This window comes from Macaca mulatta, chromosome 18 (genome assembly GCF_049350105.2).
Source record: "Macaca mulatta isolate MMU2019108-1 chromosome 18, T2T-MMU8v2.0, whole genome shotgun sequence".
NCBI classification, from domain to species: domain Eukaryota; kingdom Metazoa; phylum Chordata; class Mammalia; order Primates; family Cercopithecidae; genus Macaca; species Macaca mulatta.
In genome coordinates this window covers 43,146,972-43,169,917 of record NC_133423.1, presented here as the reverse complement: position 1 = coordinate 43,169,917, position 22,946 = coordinate 43,146,972, and the positions used below count along the sequence as shown (strand labels likewise).

Genomic DNA, 22,946 nt, shown 5'->3' with positions numbered 1-22,946 from the left:
TGTAAAACAGAAGTTTTAATAATATTCTGATTGCTGTTATCATCACTAGAATAAATGCATGAAAAGTTGACCCCCAAAAGCAATTGTCAAAAGTGACAACATGTAAAAGGAGCTGTTTTAAGAGTAACAAATTTCAGCATTTCAAACTTCTTGGATATGGCAGCATACCTAAGATAACTGTTCCTATGTTATATAAATGTTAAATTACCTATGCCAGCCTTTAAATCTTCCATAAAAATCTTTAAGGGACATTTCCATCAAGAACTAATTCTACTCTCTGTCTTCATGAGTTCAGTTGTATTAATTTTTAGCTCTCACAAATAAGTAAGAACGTGTGATGTTTGTCTGTCTGTGCCTGGCTTGTTTCACTTAACAAGAAGGATGGTTACCAGAGGCTGGGAAGGGTAGTTGGGGCAGGGAGGGGATGATTAATGAGTAAAAAAATATAGTTGGATAGAATGAATAAGATCTAGTATTTGATAATAGCTAGATTACAGCTAACAGTAATTTATTGCACATTTTGAAATAACTAAAAGAGCATAACTGGATTGTTTGTAACACAAAGAAAGGATAAATGGATACCCCATTCATCCTGATATTATTACTCATTGTACGTGGGTATCAAAATATCTCATGTATCCCATAAATATATACATCTACTATGTACCCATAAAAATTTTAAAAAGAATACTCTAATACCAATATATACAAATACTATGTATGTATATCTTTGTATTATTTATGTGCACGTGTGTGTACAGAGGGGCATTTTAACACCAGCTCAGTAAAGGCACAAGCATTATACAAAACAAACGACTGAAGATAGTCTTCAATATTAGTTATCCATCAACTATTGAATCAAATGAATTTGAGATTTAAGTTAAAGAGTAAACACCAACACAGAATCTTAATAATAGAACAACCTAAAAAGGATGGAGTAGAAAATAGAAAAATCTCTGAATTTAAATTTTGTCATATGAAAATCAGATCAGAATATCCTACAATACATTTCTGAAGAAACTAAATGTCTGAAAGCAGATTTAAAAGTTTGTAAACAAGGTCTAAAAGATATTAATAAAAGCTATGAAGTCAAAAGGTCAGCCAATGATATATTCCAGAGTTAACAGTATCTTAAAATTCCATATAGAATGATAATAATAAGCGATTATGACTTGATGAAAATAAATTTCAAATGGATGGCTTTGCTCTTTAGACAGTTACAATTTAGAAGCAAACTATCTGTAGGGCATGGTGGCTCATGCCTGTAATCCTAGCACCTTGGGAGGACAAGGCAGGACAATCACTTGAGGCCAGGAGTTCAAAACCAGACTGGCCAATATAGTGAGAACCCATCTCTATAATTTTGGAGTTAGATGGTAGAGTCAGTCCTACAGAAATATTCAAAGTTATTTGACGACCACAGGGCAATATAATTTGGTTCCTTATGGTTGCAACTAGAATAAAAGTTAAATTGTTAGGAACTAGGGAAACAAAGCTTATATGGTACAGTAACAATATTCATCATTGGTTATAGTTTAAATATTCATATGGTTATAGTTTAAAAGGCAATCATAACTCATTTGTTATCTTTGTTTCATTTTCTATATTCAGGTGCCATATTTGGTTATATATGACCAAACTTCTCTGAAAGTTCAGTTCCTTTTTATTAAAAAAAAAAATCTGTTGAAAGATTCTCCTTTAACAGTTCTCTCCTGTCCCCTTTAGTCACTGAATTAAATTTTATGTAATCCTGATAATACAAACACCAAAGCAAAGCCAAGTCAATGGAACTTTACTTGCTTTCTTAAAGGCCCTTATTGCCCCTGTAGAGGTTTTCTCTCTCCCCACAGGTTTGAGTACAATTTTTGTTTTATTTCCCCTTAAACAGCCAGGGCAGTTTCCTCATTATCTGGAACTCAGTTGAAGGTTTCAGGTTTCCCCAGAGATGTTCAGACCAACATAGTTGCACTGAAGTACTAATACTAATGTTTTTGGAACTTGCAATTTGCTTTCTATGTTGTTACTCAACTGACTTGTGAATTATACAGTATAATGAGGTTAAACATTTTCTTAATAAACTTAGAACTCTCTAGGTAGACTGAAAGTACTCTATGTACTACAGTGAGAAGAAAAATATGTCCTTATTTTTAGGTACTTATTCAAATTCTTTGCTAATATAGTTCACTCAGTCTTGGTGTAGAAGCACACATCGCGAGACTCTGTCTCAAAAAAAAAAAAAAAAAAAAAAGAAAGTACACATCTAGGAATCCACTGCTGCATTAAGACTTTCTCATTTTCCTTTTTCATCTTTTACCAACAAGTGGTTTAAAGCATTAGTCCAGGACTCAGAATTTTATGTGGTTACTGGCAAAGGTACTTAAGTAAAAATTCTGCGAAAGAAAAGGAAGGAACATGTTCATTTGCCCAGTTAATGACTAATGTAAAAGAGAAAATGATTTCAAACGTTTAAATCACTTATACAACAGTGTTTTGAGTAATGGGAATGACCAATAAGACATTGAGGTATCATGAAAGAACAGACAACAGTGCTTATTTTTAAGGTTACTGCTGTTTGTTTAATCACCGTTCAGGTCTCTATCAGGAGTGATTCACAGTCATCTCTCCTACTGAATCAGTGCTAACCATTTTCTTCAATTAACTCTGAAAAAAGGCAGCAAAATTCAAGTTCATAAACCCATTTGAAAAATGTGATTTACAAAGTCTCATACACATAAATGTTAAGGAAAAAAAAAAGGATTGTCAATGACAGATTCCAAATGGAGTTTTCCCACTATTTCTAGGAAGCAGATGCTTTAAGAATTCATTTTTACTTAGTGAAAATTTTATACAATTAGAAAATATTCAATCAGTGACTCTAAAATCTGTAAACTTCAGTAGCAGAATTCTACTAATACAGGACTGTTACAAATTCAAATTGTCCTATCATGGCATTATTACCCCCATGATTGGCAAATACCAGTAAATATGACCTATTTCCTCAAATATTAATTTTATAGATCTCGGCCGGGCGCGGTGGCTCAAGCCTGTAATCCCAGCACTTTGGGAGGCCGAGACGGGCGGATCACGAGGTCAGGAGATCGAGACCATCCTGGCTAACACGGTGAAACCCCGTCTCTACTAAAAAATACAAAAAACTAGCCGGGCGCGGTGGCGGGCACCTGTAGTCCCAGCTACTCGGGAGGCTGAGGCAGGAGAATGGCGTGAACCCGGGAGGCGGAGCTTGCAGTGAGCTGAGATCCGGCCACTGCACTCCAGCCTGGGCGGCAGAGCGAGACTCCGTCTCAAAAAAAAAAAAAAAAAAAAAAAAAAAAATTTATAGATCTCTGATTAAAGAAGAATCCTACGAAGGCAACATCAGAACTTCAGAACTATACATATTCAACACATTTTTGTGGAGTAAGTGGCACAGGAATACTACATAAATCAAATAATAATTGCTTACAAATAACAAAACATTTGCAGATGACCCAAATTCAAGTTTTTGGTAAACACAATTCCCTATTGCCATCCTGGCCCTGGATGGAGCTTCTAAACAGTTATCACAGGTATGGCAAGTGTAGAATTAAGTGAGCTGTTATGCTAATTAAAAAATTAGAACATTCAACTTAACAGGAAAATCTTAAAAGACACATTTTGGAATTATAAACTTAATACCTTAAGGGGATGACAGATTGTGACATCACATACACACACACACACACACACACACACACACACACACGAAAAAACTAGCACCAGTCAGGCTGTGGCTGCACACAGCTATCTTTGTTTATCATTGACTGATATCTGGACTGGGCGCTGTTCCCACAGTCTCATATCAGGACAAAGAAATGAAACAAAGCACAGGACAAGCAAGGCAACTCTACAGCTGTCTGGTATGCATCATCACTGCAAACTCAGAATTAAAGAGTTTTCTAATAAAGTTTCTAAATACCCATCCACTATGTTGTTATCTGGAGATTTAGGGCCGTCCTTATTAGAACTTGACGAACTTCTCCCGTGGTTAATGGCAAGATAATTTTTAGCATCTTCATCTAAGCCACGTTCCAAAATATAAGAAATGTCACCGGTAGTGAAACTACTTTAAGAAAATTTATAATGCATTCTCTTTCCTATTATTATATTATGCTAACCCCTGTGCTGTTTCTATTCTATTCCATCAGCATCCTCTAAGGTCAGGTGATGTCTTAGTGCATTTTCTGTTGGTTAGAACAGAATACCTGAAACTAGGTAATTTATAAAGAAAATGAATTTGTACAGTTACGGAGGCTGGGAAGCGCATGGTCAAGGAGATGCATCTGGTGAGAACCTTCTTGCTAGTGGGGACTCTCTGTGGCATCCCAAGATGAAGCAGAGTATCTATCACATGGTGAGGGGCCTAAGTATGCTAAAATGCTAGCTCAAGTCTCTCTTCCTCTTCTTATAAAGCCCCCAGTTCCCTTCCTATGCTAACCTATTCATCCATTAACCCACTAATCCATTGATCCATGAATTCATTAATCCATTTATAAGGGCTCCAATCACCTATTCAAGGTCCCACTTCTCAATACTGCCACGCTGGGGATTAAGTTTCAACATGAGTTTTGGAGGGGACATTCAACCGTAGCAGTTGGTAATAAGCTCTTCGTCATTAAGGTGGATGGAACAAAGGCCACATGTTACTGCTGCTCTCTTCTGACCATGTCTGATAAGACTGGAGTCACATACTGATGAGACCAGAGCCAATTAGATTCTCTTTCTCAGGAATTGAGAATGAGGACTTTAAGACAGCTAAAGGCACTGCACTCACAAGGACATGCTTATAGGTTGGAGGGAAGAAGAGGAAGGGCTGGGGTTGCTATTTTAGGTTCAAGTAAGCAAACAGATAAACCCAGATGGTAGAAAGCAGCAGCAGAATAAAGTAGAATCAAAAGGAAGCAGAGACCAGAAACAAAATGACCCGTGAAACAGGACCCAATGGCTTTTCAATTTTAGGTTTCAGATCTCTGGGAAATCCAGGTGTACTTGTTCCCCTTAAGTTCAGTGAGGAATCTTTGCGTACTTCCTATAAAATCATCCCTGCTTTTGTTTTTGTGTTATTAGCTTGAGTGGGTTTCTCAACTCAGATATAAAGGTTCTTAATTATGTACAAATTATTGGTTTAGGGTTGATTTTCTTCAATCACTTGTTAACAATCATTTATAACTTGTTCCCTTGATTTGAGACGTCACTCTTTTATTTGCATATTAGAGGTTTCTCAGGCATCAAAGATTTTCAGCACAGTAAGATTCTGAGAAGAGAGGGGGTAATGTTATTATAAATTTTACAATGAAATTATTTATTTATTTATTTATTTTTTGAGATGCAGAGTCTTACTGTGTCGCCCAGGCTAGAGTGCAGGGGCATGATCTCAGCTCACTGCAACCTCTGCCTCCCGGATTCAAGTGATTCTCCTGCCTCAGCCTCCTAAGTAGCTGGGACTACAGGTGTGCACCATCACACCCGGCTAGTTTTTGCATTTTTAGTAGAGATGGGGTTTCCCCACGTTGGCCAGGCTGGTCTTGAACTCCTGACCAAGTGATCCATCTGCCTTGGCCTCCCAAAGTGCTGGGATTACAGGCATGAGCCACTGTGCCTGGCCGAAAGGAAAAGTTTTTATTGATGAAATAAGGTAACTACTTACATAATCTGGTAGAGGAACATCATTAGAACTCAGCGAACCTCTCAAGGACTGTGTGGCTTGTTCCAGAACTTTGTTGTGTTTTTTAGACAGCAAAGAAAATAAACTGGAAAAACAAACAAAAAAACCAATTATATTAAAGAAAACTGTTTTCTATGTCTTCTGTGGAATTATATAGCTCCACAGCATGTCAATTATTCTAAAATATACTTGTAAATGATTCTTCCTTCATGCTTGTGTTAACAGCAAGATTAACAATACTATTTATGTAAGAAAAAATGAGTGAGGAGGATGTTTAAATCATAAGAGTTCTAAAAATTTTTTTAATGACAGTTTAAAATTATGTTTCAAACATAGGAGAATTTTTCATAAGATTACTATAGGGAAAAGAATAGTGGAGAAAACCTGAGATGTAGACTACGACTAACTCATAGTGCAATCTACTACAAGTCACTTGAGCTTGTGTATCTTCTCATCTTCTGAAAAAGTGTGTTGGACAAGATTATATCTCTACTGTCATACAGAGTCTATGGTTCTGTATTATAGCTTTATTTCTCAAAACTAATGACTTGAAATGTTTTATAAGATTTCTGCTTCTGGCCGTGATAGATTAATTGATACTGAACTAACTCCCCTGCTATCACTAACTTAAAAAAAAAAAAAGACACAACTCTTTTCAGATGTTATACAACATGTGAAGTAAAGGATTATAATCCCTAACAAAAGGGATATAAAGATGAGCCCCATAATGGTGAGCTTCTGTCTCGAGGAACATTGCAGATTATGGTCCAGGAAGGTGGGACCCAAAGAGTACACAGCAGTGTTGTGCTGAGCTCAGACAGAGAGAGGAATTTAAGGCTGCTGTGGCAACTGCATTTTGCAAGGCAGAATACTAGAGAGGAGAGAATTTCCAGAAAGCAGGTCCAGAAATCCAAGGGTCTTCTTGAATGTTTGTATAAATGTTAAGCTGTAATGTGCAGAGCAAGACTCCACAAGGTGTGGCAGTAAACAACTATCCAGGAGCTGTAAACTAAACAGAGATTTTTGGGGACCATAACAGACTGAGGGATACTGGAGCTCTAACCAGCCAGGAGATAAAAATCATTGAACATGAACATTCAGTTGAATTCTTAGAAAGGCCATGCTTTAGTAGTCAGGCTATTTTACTTTAGAGTGCAAATTACTGTCTTCTAAGAGGCTCTTTAATATAGCAAAACAAACAATCTTCAAAGAATACAGTTGATTTACATTAAATATAAAAGCACTAAACACCCCAGTTAAACGTCAGAGATTTTCAGACTGGATAAAAATGCAAGATCCAACCATGTGCAATTTAAAAGAGACACACTTGTAAATTTAAAGATACAGGTAAATTAACAAAAGGATACAAAAAAGACATACTATAAAAACATTAATCATAAGGAAATTGGAGTGGCCATATTAATTTCAGACAAAGTAGGCTTAAGAACAATATTATTATTACTAAAGAGGGAGATTTTATAATGATGAAAGCCAGTTTAGCATGAAAACATAACAATCCTAAATACATATGTGCCTAATAAAAGAACTTTAGAGATATGTAATTATATGATCCCAATATTAAATTTATTGTATTTAATAAAGAAAGAATTCTTCTTTGGGATAGATGGTGGCTTAAAAATAAAGGCAATTCTGATTCCATGTACTTTCCATAAAAATCTGAAGTATGGCCTGTAGTATTTTTTTCATGCCAAAACTTCACTATAGTATTTAGTAATCCCCTTACAAATAAAATATTTATTTAAATATCGATTTAGGAAAATCTGTAATTATTTCAGATGGTTTAAAAAGGATATCCGTTGAAGACTGGGCCACTAAGTAGTTTTTCTAGATTAAGTTTCAACTAATATCATCAAGGAAAAAAGTTCCTTAAACATTTATTGGTAATGTTAGATGTTGTACAAAACAAACATAAGAGAGGCAGTGAATATTATTTAAGTTTATACTTAAATAAGGTGGGAAGAAAAATAATTACATGAAATAATTACTGAATGAATAAGTATGAAATTATATGATACTGGTTACATGCTGAGGATATATCTGAATGATTTCTTTGAAATGAAACACTCCTGAAATGCAATACTCCAGTGAAGTTTCATGAAGGTCAGCTTAGGCCCTATACAATGTCTTGAGAAAGAAGAAAGAGTTATCTGTGCAAGAGAGAATAAAAGGCACTTCCAAATAGAAGGCAAAGCACAGAGGCAAAAGTAGGAGACAGCAAGAAAATCGGGATGGAGGTACTATACAAGAAGTAGAAAACAGGATTCAGTACATAAGGGCACATACACTTTTTTCCAATCATTTTTTTTTTCTGGGTCTTCTCCATTTGAGGTTTAGTTTTGCTTTATCTTTCCTTTTTAAGGTTAACAGTAAATGCCATATTTTCAACTCACCATTATTCCCATGACCCACTGATAACTAATATTAACAGTTTATTGTGTATGATTCCAGAAACGTTATACGCATTAATCCATGTAAACAAATGCATACTGTATACATATATATCCATCTTTTTTATTCCATGAAATATATACTATGCTGTACCTTGCACTTTGTCCATCTAATAATACATTCCTTCCTTCATTCAACAAACACATGAGTGTTTACTGTTACTTGACATCAAAGGATATGGATATACCATAATTTATTTAGTCCATTATTAATCACTCACTGCAATTGTTTCCAAACGTTTATATTATAAACAGCATTGAAATGAACACCCTTGTAAATAACTTTAAGCATGCCCGAGTGAGACTATCTTTATGATAAATTGCCTGAAGCAAAACTGCTGAGTAAGAATAACTGAACATAATACTGAACTGCATTATGGGGTCCATATTTTCAAGTATGTAAGTTATTTTGCAGGAGATGCAAAAAAAAAAAAGTAAAAAAGTTGGGATTATTTATAAGACAGGTATACATGGAAATGCATACAGAAGGAAATCAGCAATATGCTTCTAATTGGTTACAGTGTATTTTCTGGAATAAATGGAATTTCAGAAGTTTTTTGAGACTAAAAGAACTTTGGGTAGTCAATTCTTGCACAAGGTGTGGCAAGACTCAAAAACATAAACTGGCTACCCAAACAAAAAAAGAAAAGCAATAAATACGCCTGAAAGAAGTGAGCTTCTTGGTGTTAGGAAGAAGAAATGGAACAAGTGAAACACAGCAGCATACTTTGCTGAGTTGAAGAAAAAAATAAGAATTCGAGAGGTGCTTCATGAGTTCAGCAAACCTGGGATGTTCATTCTCACATTCCGTGTGTGTGTGTGTGTGTCCCCTATTAGTGCACTATCAGAGAACAGCAGAGATGATCGATAGTAACTTTCATCATCAATTTAAGAAAATAATTAAACAGTCCTAGGGACCAGAGCAAAAAACACTTGAAACTGTTTCTTTTGGAGAAGAAAGGCTAGTTTGTTTGTTTATTGATTTTAAAAGAGCGTATGAACACTCTGTTTTGCTTGCTAGTAGGACACCAAACAAGGAAGTGAGCTTCAATTCAAACATGAGATATTTTGGTTGAGCATAATGGAAAATTTTACTATTAAGGACATAAAATGTTGAAATGGTATACCTCAGGAAGCTGTGGATACTGCTTCTAGCTATCTTTAAGAAATTCTCTGTAAGAATAGATCATTTGAGGTCACATTCAGCTCTCTATCAAAGAGAAACAGAGAATTCACATTTACTTTGTTACTATCATACAATTTAACAGGCATTTTACTAAAATCTTAGAGCAAGTGCTTTTGAAGTTTTATTTAAACATTCTAATTTTGGCTTTTATTTAACATTTTTAAGGCAAAATGTATATGAGACATGACTTGCAAACTGCTGAGTGAAAAGAGTAACTTTTGCTTAAATCTTTGCATTCAAAGTACTTACCCCCTAGCTTAATGCTAATTAGAGTAAGTAATAAAGATATATGTTTGTAAGTAAATGGATAAATTTGATTTTAAAAATCAGTCTTAAAAATAAAAATGATCTTTAAGTTAGCTTAATATTTACTTAGCTGGGATCTATTTGCTAGAATACTTTTTTAAAATTTGAAAAAGACTAGTTTTTCTTTTTGTATAAGAATGTTCATTACAAACTAAGAAAATGAAAACAGTCAAAACACTAATCAAGAATAGAATGGGTAAATAAACTGTGGGATATTTATACAAGGAAATACTACATAGCAATTTAGAATTACCTAATGCTACATGTATGAATATGAATAAATCTCAAAAACAATGTTGAGTAAAAAATAGGCAAGAATCCTTAGAAAATGTGAACAAGGTGATTTTATGTTTCAAAAATGGAAAACAATATTACAAATCATTTACAGATAAAATATATTAATAACATCAAATATATATGGAAATGATAAACCCTACATTTAGGATAGCCACTGTTCTCTGAGGAAGGAGGAAAAAGGGGGTCCAGCTCTCACATGAGTATTCGCTCTCTCTCTCTCTATATATGGACACATATACAGTAGATATAAAATGTTCTTTTGGTAACACTGGATACATACACAAGAGAGTGGTATATTGCTCTATTTTTTGTGTACGCAGGAAGTATTATATAACATTTAAAAAATCTGATAAAAGAACATGCTATCCTGAAGAAAACAGAGCCCCTGCCAACGACAGCATTTCACAAAAGAAAGCAGCATGTAAACAGAATAAGTGTGGTCAGTCCAAACGGGAACACGCTGAGAAAATCACAAGCTGGTGGAAATGGCTGTAGTGTAGGGTGCACAGATGGTGGCAGGAGATGACACCAGAACGAAGACAGTTTGAAGCCAGACTGTGAAGGGCCGCTTTATGGCACATCAAAAGCCCTGGACTTTTATTCCATTCAGAGTGAGAAGCTAATGGAACATCAGTCTTACAAAATAATGAAAGAGGCATGGATCCCTGCCCCCAAGGAACTCAAGTCTACTGGGATGAGGAAAAAAAAAAAATCTACAATACTGAAATCAGAGAATGCCATGGGTCTGAGGAGAGCGCTGTGGGAGAACAGGGGGAAGATTAGGTGCATTCCACGGAGGAAATCTATCTTGACTGTGGCCTTGAAGGTTAGGGGACTTGTTATTTGGAACAGCAAAGTGGGAGGAAGAGCAATTCAGAAGGGGGAAAGTGTTTAGAAAGGCACTGGGAGATTTCAAGGAAATACCCATAGCTTATAAGGCGAGAATAGAGAAAACTCACAGGGCTAAGAAGTGGCAAGAAATGAAGCCGGTAAGAGGAGCCAAATAAAAAGGCCACATGGACCATGCTAAGAGGTCTGCATTTCATCTTGCTCAGCCACTGAGACAGACAGTGAGTCAAATATTTACCCAGGGCCTACTATGTGTCAGGCAATGTGAAAGCAAAAGCAACACAGTCTCTGTCCTGCCTCCCCAGAGGGTGCAGTCAGGTGAGAAAGGGCATGCCTAAATAGACTGGAGGTGAACATGGAATGTTAGGGGAACACAGGTGAGGACTGCCCAACTGTACCTGAAGGGAGAAAGAGGAAATCACTTTGGGAGATGATGCCTGCACTGCATCTTAAGAAACAATTAGGAGTCAGCCGAGCAAATCAGGCAACCACAAAGGTGATTTGGGCAGAGAAATACGAGTCCTGTGGGTGGGGAAACAGCACTGCATGCACATCAAGTGTTGAGTACATAGCAGAGCACAGCAATGAGGCTGGGTAGCAGTGAGGATGGCTCATCAAGTGCCTCCTATGTCTCTCTCAGACCTTGGACTTTATCCTGAAAGCCAGAGGTATTCTATGAAAGCAGGACTACAATATGAGAAAGTGATCAACACAAAGCTGCTGTGTTTGGTATTGAGGTGCGAGGTGGGAGGCAGGGCTCGGCAGTAAGGATGGCAGATTACTCCTTGTGCATCTATGTCCTGAGCCTCCTCCCTATGCCCTGCCATCTATGGTGGCCACAAAGTCCCTACCATGGAACTTCAGGGCTCCTAGAATCGAAGGTTGAAAACCACTGACCTGAGTGATGTGGGCCAAGTGTATAAAATTCTATTTATTTTAGAAAGACTCCTCTGCTCCTGGAGAAAAGGATGGACAGGAGAGGACAAGGGAACAAGAGTAGAAACAGAACCTTTAGGAAATGTCCACATTATCCAAATAAAGAGATGAGGAGGCCTTAAAGTAAAGCAAATGGAAGCTATGTGGAAGGCAGAGATAGCATGGAGAGGGAAAGAAGGGAATCAGGGCTGACTGAGGTCTCTAACTTGGGAAACACAGTGGCTAGCTGATAAGGTGACTGACAGGCTAGGAATACAAACAAGCCGAAAGGGAGGGAGAGCACTCAGAAGACAAAGAAATTAACAGTAGCAGCAGTTATGAGTTATGTATCAGGTGCTGTTCATCTAACAACCATGTGAGGTAGGTCCTACCATTATCCATTCTCCCTCCCACTTTTGTAAATAGATGATGGAATTGAACCAGAGAGAGTAATTTGCCCAGGCACACAGCTAAGTGGTGGAGTCAGGAGTCAATGCTAGCATTGCTGGCTCTAGAATCCGTGCTCTTAACAAGTCTTCTAGGAAACCTACAGATGATCAGGAACAACAGGTGGAGGTGGTCAGAAAGAAGCAGATGGGCAGTTTAGAAATACTAATTTGGTGCTCAGAAGAGAGGGCAGGAGAAATTTTATGGTTATTTGCATCAGCTGCAATCACAAAAGTGGAGGTGATCACCCAAGGATATTGTGTAATGTAAGAAAGAACTGTAGGAGGTCAGGCATGTGGCTCACGCCTGTAATCCCAGCACTTTGGGAGGCCGAGGCGGGCGAATCACGAGGTCAGGAATTCGAGACCAGCCTGACCAACATGGTGAAATCCCACCTCTACTAAAAATACAAAAATTAGCCAGGCATGGTGTGGTGGCACGTGCCTATAATCCCAGCTACTCAGGAGGCTGAGGCAGCAAAATTGCTTGAACCTGGGAGGCGGAGGTTGCAGTGAGAGAAGATAACCAAGCACTGCACTCCAGCCTGGGCAACAAAGTGAGATTCCGTCTCAAAAAAAAGCAACTGTGGGAAACACTAAGAAAGGGTGAACAGAGGCCAGAAAGGGTCACTTAAAGCAATAAGGAGTAGGAGAAGAACTAGGAAAGAAAGACGTTCTGGAAGCCAAGAGAACAATTTTAAGGAAGGAATAATCATCACTGTTAAAAGCTGTCAAATAGTAAAGTAGGATTTACAAAATAAAACAAAAAATGAAGTCTCTGGATTTGGCACAAGGAAACAAATCAGTGGTGACTTTATCCACTTTCAGAGGGGAGGAGGAGGCAGAAGCTGGACTGCAGTGATTGAGAAATAAGTAGGATGTGAGGAAGTACAGGAAATAGGTGTAGATTTTTAAGAAGTTGAACATTGCTGGGGAGCAGAGTGCTAGAGTAATGCTCCGAAGGGAAAGGGAACACATCACAGAAAGGTCACTTACTGGGAGGGGGTTTGGAGGTTCTGTCTTTGAAAGTTTCAGACATTTCCTACGAGAGCCCTGCCAGTCCTCACAACTCTCAGCCAATCTCTTTCTCCATGCCTCAGTCCTTCCTCCAACACACTAGCAACAGCAGTCATGGGGGAAAAGAGAAGTGACTGAACTCCACAAAAGACCTGGGAGCAGACGATTTACAGATAAAGAAACCTAGGTGTAGAGAGTTAGGTACTTGACCCATGATCAAATTTACATTGTGTAGTGAATGCAAAAGTTCTTTATAAATCCTAAAGAGCTACTAAAATGTAAAAACAAAACAAAACAAAACAAAAAACTATTAAAATTATTAGAGGTGGAGTGGGAGCTAGAAACCAAATCTCACAGCAAGTGTCATGCTCTCATCTGTAGACACTGATTCCCTCTACGTGTAGACACCCCTCCTTCCTCCTCTCCTGCAAGTCCTTACAGCCCCCATACCACCGATCCCACACCCTCTGGGAAAGATTTCTCAAACCTGTGCTCTCCCTGCTTCTGAACCACTGCTGGTCCTTCATGACAGTCCTATGCTACTGGTTACCTTAGTTTTAATCAGCTTTATTGAGAAATAATCTTTATATAATAAAAACTCACCAATTTTAAGTAGACAGTGCAATGAAAAATGTTTTGAAAAATGTAAACACTCATGTAATCCATCACTACAATCATGAAACAGAACATTTCCATTACCCCAAAAAGTTCCCTTGGGCTGTTTTACACTCAATCTCCTGCTCCAATACCCTTCCCCTCACCTTTCCAGGCAACCACTGATCTGTTTCCTGTCACTGCAGTTTTGCCTTTTCTAAAATTTCCTGCAAACAGAATTATACCTTAGGTACTCTTTTGTGTCTGCCATCTATCACTCAGCATAATACTTTTTAAATGCATCCATGCTGTTTTGTATATCAGTAATTCATTTCTTTTTATTGCTGAGTAGTTTTCCATCGCACAGATGTGCCTCGATTTCTTTATTTACCAGTGTTGGTCTAGTACGAAGAAGGCTGCTGTAAACAGTTGTTCAGGTTTTTGTGTGAACATATGTTTTCATTTATCTTGAATAAATACCTACGAGTAGGACCGCTGGATTATATGTTATTCGTTTCACTCTATAAGAAACTGCTAAACTGCTGCACATTCTTGCTTACACTTGGCATTTCAATCTTTTCAACTTCAGCCATTTTAGTGGGTGTGAAGTAATTTTCTGTGTGGTTTTAATTTGCATTTTCCAAATGAGTTTTCTAGTGCTCATACGTTGTCTTTGGAGAAGTGTCTATTCAAATCTTTTGCCCATTTAAAACAATGGGTTGTTTTTCTTCTCCTTGAGTTGTAAGAGTTCTTTATGTATTCCAGATACAAGTTCTTTATCAGGTATAAGTTTTGTAGATATTTTCTCCCAGTCTATGGCCTGTGGGTGGTGGTAATGGAGCAGTTTATCTTCTTCATTTTCTTCAAAAAACACTGTCTTCTGAAGAGCAAAAATTTTAGATTTGATGAAATTCATCAGTTCATCACTTTTTTACAAAACGGTTGTTTTTTTTTATGTCTTATCTAAGAAATCTTTGCCTAATCCAAAGATCCCAAAGATTTTCTGATTTCTCCTATAGTTTTATAGTTAAGTTTTAAGTTTTATAGTTTTAGTTCTTATATTTATGCCTATGATCCATTTTGCATTAATACGTGTATATGGCATGAAGAGTTACAATTTATTTAATTGGTTTGGGTGTCTTTTTAAAAAAAATGTTTGCATATAGCTACTTAATTGTTCCAGTACCATTTATTGAAAAGATTATCCTTTGCCCCTTAAATTACCTTGGCACCCTTGTTGAAATTTCATTGAGCATATATGCACTAGTCTATTTCTTGATTCTATTCAATTCCATTGGTACATAAATCTGTCATACACTATTATCCCACTGTCTTGATTACTCCAGCTTTATAGTAAATCTTGAAATCAGGTAGTCTGAGTCTTCCAACTTAGGCTTTGTCAAAATTGCTTTTGGCTATTCTAGGTCCTCTGTATAATATTGAATCAACTTGTCAATTTCTACCAAATCACCTGGTAAGGTTTTGATTAGGATTGTGTTCAATGTATAAATCAATTTTAGGATCTTAACAATACTAGGTCTCTAATCCATGAAGATAAAATCACCCTGTTTATTTAGGTCTTCCTTAGTTTCTTTCAGCAATGTTTTATAGTTTTCAGTGTACCAGGTCTTGAATGTATTTTAAGTCTATCCTTATTTCATATTTTTGATGCTGCTGTTAAATGGTATTATTTTTCAATGACTGATTGTTCATAGCAAGAATGTAGAAATAAATTTGTTATATACTGACAATAACAAACTTAACAGTAAATTTAACAATAAAATTGTTATACACTGACGTTTTTGTGTCCTATGATCCTGCTAAACTCATTTATCAATTCTAGTAGGTTTTTTGTAGATTCATTAGGACTTTTAAAACACATATTAATGTCTTATGCAAATAGCTAAATAGTTAATAGATTGTAAAAGATAGTTTAAAATCTTCTTTTTCAATCTGGATATTAAAAACTTCTGTTTCTTGACTTATGGCACTGGCTAGGACCTATATTCAATACTGAATAAAGGTCAGAGTACATATTCTTGCCATTTTCCTGATCTTAGGGGAAAAGTATCGTTTTTCACTAAGTATGATTTTAGCTGTAAGGTTTTCATCAATGCTCTTTGTCAGGTTGAAGAAATTCCTTCTATTCCTTGTTATGTGAAAGCTGGTTTCATGTCTTTTCATAAATGGCCATTGAATTTTGTCAAATGCTTTTTCTGTACCTACTGAGATGATCACATAGTTTTCTTTTTAAGTCTAATAAAGTAGTGAATTGATTGATTATGGCATGTTAAACCAGACTTACATTCCTGGGATGGGTCCCAATGGTATCTTTTTGTATGATGATGATGTAGATAATAAGAATGATGGTAGCTAGCACTTACTGAGAATGTGCTCTATGCCACACATCTCTCTAACCTTTTATATTTGTTAACTAAATATACAACTCCTTAATGAAGACAGTATTACTGTTAATGTCACATTATAAGTGATGACATACAGAAGTAAATTAACTTGCCAAGGACTAGGCTATTGATAAACGGAAGAGCTAGAATTCACAGCCTGGTAATTCGAGTCTAGACCATGGACTCATTACCACTTTGTTATCTCTTATATGGAGATATATTAATTATGATGGCTAATTTTTTTTCCTGTCCAATATGATTCACTCTCACCCCTTACTTTCAGGAACAGACACTACTTTCCTTTAAAAAGTGAGATTATGACACAGGCTCATTCCCTGAGTCACAAAGATTGGTCAATGAATATAAGCTCTAGTTGAGCCAGCTGGAAATATTCCCTAGGATTTTACTAACTAGAAAGGTGAGAAAGTTGCTTTTTCTCACCGGTTAGAAGACTGTAAAGACGCAATTCTGGAGTTGGCTATGGTCATGCTTAACTTCATGGAGAAAACCTATGTGCAAGAAGAGAGAATGAAGTGGCTTTAAGCTGAGACAGGGAGAGAGACAGAGAGAGAACTGAGGGAAAAGGCTGAAGGAGAAAGGGACAGATAATGATGGTTCTAACAAATATGGAAAATGTGAGGATTAATACACCATAACAAAAAAAAATCATCAAAGCCAATGAAGACAGAACAAATTCATGTTATGAAACTTGTCACTTTGTACTTGCAGATTATAATAGAAATAGTAACTTCCCAGGCTTTTCTTCTCTATCAAATTATGTCATCTTAATTATTTGTTTGCTTCAATATGCAGCTTCAAAGTTGCTCTTAAACTGCTACACACAAGTGTAATGCATATTTGTACTGTAAACATGTATTTTTCCAAATGCCAAGTTCACTTAAGGCCTTGATTGTAGATCTTTGGACAGTGTTCTGCACACAACATGGTCTAAAATATGCTTACTACTAATTGATGATTTCTCTTTTCTATCATTCTTACTCCAATAAAAGAAACTGCAATGACATTGGTATTCTTGCCTTACAAAATCAGAAACAAGCAGTCTTAGTTGATTTTAGTTTAAAAATCTTATTTTTAAGGACCAAAAGTTAAAACGAAGGACAGACTAATTACATAACAATCTTTGCTAAGAAAACTGACATTTATACAAAGAAGCAAGGTTAGGGCAGAGTAAACTGCCCATTCATTCACATTTAATTGCCTTAATAACCATAAACATTATTTTAGGTATATAATAACTAGCTTAAAATTCATTTCCATCCAGAACAAGAGCTAAAATGGTGTTGATTTTATGGCATAAAAGGTGGAGAACAAAATAACAAACCTCAGCACCACCAGCTTGCTGACTGTCAAGTAATGCTTGTTAAAATATAAATGTCTTGTGACTAGCTGTACACAGCATAATACATGGACAACAGATGTGTCCATCAGTACACTAAGCACCATACATGTTCTAGTAGAACCTACTGCTCCATATTTCAACACTGTAAAGAAAACACAGTAACTCATCTTCTTCAAAAGCCCTATATATAGTAAAAGCAAAAGACAAAGAAATATATGTGTGATATTTAGTGAAAGAGGTTCCCACCAAAAGGGCACACCCTGCATTATAACTGGAGAACCCAATCCTAGTATCCTAAAAACACACAGTGTATCTTAGCAAGAACTTAAAATTATAGTACAACATTCAGTATGATCTTCATGGTATGACTGCATAATCAAAAATTATATGTAAACCCAAAAATAACTAGTCATACAACATGGCAAAGTATTGGACTAAACAATGTTCCTTAAAAAAAAAAAGCTGAAACTCAGGAATTTAATTTCCCCTAGCTAAGGTAACTACAGTCAAAACATGGAATACATAGAAAGAAAACTGAAAGATGGCTAACAACTTTAAAAATGTTACAAAATTATTACTGATAAAATATGTTGAAAATAATGGATAAAATATACAATTTGTCAATATAAACTCTGGTAACTATATTACCAAATTTATAAGAGAGTGAAATAAGAGCATCTAACATTAGCTTAAAGACAATTATTTTCATTTTCCATAAAAACATTCATGCAAATTTCATTTGTGTGTTTTTAACATAAGTACATTTTTTTTTTCAATTTTTTTTTTTTTTTTTTTTTTTTTTTAAAGAAACAGGGTCTCATTCTGTTGACCAGGCTAGAGTACAGTGGTGCAATCATAGCTTATGATAGCCTCAAACTTCTGGACCCAAGTGATTCTCCAGCTTTAGCCTCCTGAGTAGCTAGGACAAGAGGCACGTGTCACCAAGTCCGGCTATTTTTTTTTTTTTTTTTCCAGAGACTAGGTCTTGCCTTGTTGCCCACACTGGTCTCGAACTCCTGGCCTCAAATGATCCTCCCACTTCAGCCTCCCAAAGTGCTGGGATTATAGGTGTGAGCCACTGTGCTTGGCTTCTTTCCAATTTTGACTAGATTTGGTCAGAAATGTTATTTAGCAAAAATTACAAAATTAAAAATTGAAAATTTATCTCAAAAGAACTTTACTCCTTTTATACATATTTCATGGATAATGTATTTAAAAAATATATATCCTTTATAAACTAAACTATGATGAAAGTCTAATTTTTCATAATTAGTATGCAATTCTAAATATATCAATCTTGTTAGAAGTTTTATGGTATTTTCTCTTCTCTATTAGAAAATTATACTCTGTAAAGAAAGAGATTTTCTGACTTGAAAGAAATTTGTTGTCTTTTTCGGTGACCCTTTCTTAGTCTCTTGAGAAAACTGCATGCAAAGAAATAGCAAATCTGTCCAGTTTTTAAAAAATCCTATGGCACAGTGTCACTAACTTATGGGAATAATTGGGATCAAAATAACATTGAATGAGAAAATTCATTTGGAAAGTGGAATGACTTCACAGTGAGCACAAGAGGAGCCAGGATGGCCGCGTAGAAGTTATTATTATCACAGGTCATAAGGCACTTCCTAAGTGTAAAGAAATTTCCTCTCAGGGGAAGCCTACCAAATAAAGCATGTTTACTATATGTCAGATTTTGCAAAGATAGTCACAGGAAACATGATATCGCTAACTTTGTGGAAATGCTGCAGAGTACCTATAACTACGTTATGACACAATTGATAGCCAAAATATTTCCCAGGTGTTGGACCCTTAATTTGAGAATCCTAACTAGAACTTTGAAATTTCCTTTTTGCTTAGCCCTTAATCTTAATTTAGTGAATATAATTAGTCTTTGGGATGGCCATAGGAACAGGAAGTCTTAACTGGAATTATAGGTCTTTACTGGTAAATGCCTTTTTTCAACACCTATTAGCTTCATCACTATAAAAAAATCTTATGTCTGTAAAAACTTTATCCATTTATTTCAACTTCCTTTTGACCTTTGTGTACCTAATTATTAATTTATACTTGCCCTACACGTTTTTCCCATGTCTTCCTTTATCTTTTGTTTGTACATTTGTCTCATTTCTTATGTGAATACAAGTTCAAGGGCACAAATGTCCATTCCTCTTTTCTTCTTTGAATGCTTCCACAATGCCTCCTGTATATACCAATGCTTTCAGTGGGTTAATGATCCCTCATTTTCCTTTTAAATAAAATATCTACTGACTGGTGGATAAGATATTCTTTGAAAAGTTCTAAACTACTTTTAAGAAAAACCACAAAACCAATCATATATTTACAGTAACTTCATAAGAAACCCACCTCTACTGTGACTCATCCTGAATAAAGAAGTAGCCCCCTTTCCAACCTCTTAATACATAAACCCAAACCACACAGACAGAACAATTTCCATGAATGAAGTTGTTATCAATGCCCACAGGAAAGCCATGGATTTAACTCTTTAGGCCTTAAATTAGAGTCTTAATTTAACACAATTCTCAGAAAGCTCAGTTACTAGCTTCCTCAGCTAAAGCTTCTAAACAATAAAAGCAACAAAGAAGAAAGGAAAACTATTGTGGGAATAATGTGGAAATGGGAAAAATTTAAGACTACTGTGACCAAAAAGAGAAAAAAGGGCCTCAACATCAAAGAAGGAGCAAACTCAGAATCCCACTATGGTTTACTACAGCAGTACATGCTCAAATCAACAATCCCGCAGCAATGAGAAAAAGATTCAAATGTGTGTAAGGTTTTTACTTCAAACTCACAAAAGTGTGCAATAGCAAGATCTCTATCCCAAATACCTTTTAATATTTCTAAGGTGGTGCTTTAGTGAAACATGCTTTTGTTATTTGGAAAATATGTGGAACTCCACAATTCCCAAGAATGCTAGATAAATGAGGTATCACTTAAAGATTCTTATGGCTTCGAATAGCCCAGTTATTTCAATATCAACAGAATATTTCTGAAATGATAAAATTATAATTCTTTCTAATAAAAATACACTAACATAGAGAAAATAAATGATAGTAATCCTCAGAAATAACTATGGATTAAATGTACTTTTGGAATATAGTCCTTTATTATAACCACCAATAATTATAGAGGTAGAACTCTATCAGTAGTTGTAAGAATGCCACCATCTCCAGATAAAATTATAGATCAAATCAAGTTGGGCATAACCTGATAGGAAATAATCTATTTTAAGAACTGTGATTAATGTTTAACCATGTAACCGCCCCCCCAACGCCCCCATTTTCCTAAAACCCAGACATAAATTCATGCTTCGTGCTCCCTCTGCTGGCTCAAAAGCTACAGTTAATTCCCATTACAGGTCACTGAAAGGCATTGGCACATTATATTTGGGATCTTCACAATGTAATCCAGCTCCCTTCTTTGAGTGTTGAAAAACAAGAGAGGTGACAACTAGACCACAGTCACAAAGCGTTCTGAGAGCAAGAACAACTGGTCTTTTGACTCCCAGTCCAATGCTCCTTCCATTCTATAATGATCTCACTGCCTTCATGTACAAGACTATTACCGAACTTTATTTTGCTACAAGTTATTTAAAATCTGAAGCTCAGTATCTTTGGGTTACACAGATTTTTCACTGTACTGTAATTACAACTGATAAGGAGATTTGACCAATATTCAATAATGACCCATTAGACTTAAAGCGTGTCACCATTTCTAATTTGTTTGAACAGTGTCCAATTTAAGACACTTACTATAAAGTTTCTTGATATACTGAGTACTTAAAATGTCACCTAATGTGATTCTACCATTTGCTTACAAACCATGTCACAACTTTTGACTTGGAATATATAGTTACCACACAATATATCTTCAGGTCTGTCAAAACCATAAAGTCATTTTGTTGTGATGATGATGATAATGATGATGATGACAACAACGATGAAGAGGCTTATGGTTACCTTCTATAGAGTATCTATTACACAACAAATACAGGATTGGGTCTTTAGAGAAATCATTGTCAACATAAGGTTGATACTACTATACCTATTTTACAGACAACGGAGCTGAGGGAAAATAAATTACCCAACGTCTGTTTAACACCAAGTATCTACTACTTCCTCTGTATATAAATGCTTTGATATTTTGTTCACTCCTAATCAACAGAGATAGCAACAGTAAAATAATCTCTTACTACCAGCACCATCATTTCCACTTAAGGCAAAAAAGGAAAGCAAAAGATACTTTATTCAAAGCCTGAATCTGTCGAACTTCTTTAAAGTTTACGCTAAAGTGGAGAGGGTTAATATTTTCCTTACTTTTGGTAGAGGAAATTACATGACCTAGACTATAAATGTTAGTATTTAATTCCAATTTACTTTTGTACAATAGATGTATTTAATTATTTGTCAAGTGATCTGTTGTATGGAAAAACCTAACTCTAGTCTGATAACAATGCTATTTAGATAGAAACAAACAGTCCCAGATTAAAGATTCTAATCTGTTCAGTCAAAAAGGAAATATTTATTAAGCTAGAATATACAAGTCTATCTTTGTAAGGAAGACATTTTTTTCTTGATAAGAGATATAAATTATTATCTAAATCATGGACAGCTTTTATTCAAAATGAAGTTTAATTTCTGTGTTCCTTTTGAAACCAGAAAACTATAGATATCAGTGCCCATCCTCGTTCTCTGGTAGTGATTACTTGTTATTTTCATAAAAGGGAGTTACAGTAAATAAAGTATTTAAATAGGAAAACAATGTTAAAGTGAACACCTTTCTCAATTATTTATCAGTTACCTATATGGACAGCACAGGTAACAAATGTCAACATTCTAGAAATGAGAAAGTAGCCTATGGTAAACTCCATATTAAGGAACTTAAAGAAAATTGACAAATAAATGTAAATTTTAACCTTTAACATTTAACATGATAATTTAACATGATAAACTTGATACCTGGGGCACTACAGTTAGCATCATATAATATTTATGGATACCAGTGATTTCTCAATTGAAATGAAAGATAAAATAACCTCATTTTTTATGTTATGCAGAAAGGAATATAGGATAATTCAGACACATTTGTATTTAAACACCTGCTCCTCCATTTAATAGCTCATGGGATTTCTGACGCTTAATTTTTCTGAGACTCAGTGTCCTTATATGTGGTGATAATGATGGTGGCAGTTAAGAGTTGCTGTGATGGTTAAACTGAGGGAATTAATGTAAAAACCCTTAAGAGAGAACCTATGGAAAAAGTCACCATTCAGTTCCATTGATTTCTGGCATGGAGGACTGCGGGGTCTGCGTTGCCAGCTGTTCCAACTTGTTCATATGCTAGCAACAAATTCTAACTTAAAAAAAAAAAAATTAAAAAACCTG

The 22,946-nt window shown here is 35.7% G+C and overlaps 1 protein-coding gene across 12 annotated transcripts in view; it reads right to left on the bottom strand.

Annotated features, from left to right (window-relative positions):
* DYM (dymeclin) overlaps nt 1–22,946 on the bottom strand; it is a 402,507-nt gene that overhangs the window by 117,684 nt on the left and 261,877 nt on the right. For all 12 annotated transcript variants that reach the window (XM_077975471.1, XM_077975473.1, XM_028837927.2 and 9 more), the window contains one exon: nt 5,684–5,786. In XM_077975471.1, coding sequence (XP_077831597.1) covers nt 5,684–5,786 — 103 coding nt within the window. The remainder of the gene's footprint in view (nt 1–5,683; nt 5,787–22,946) is intronic.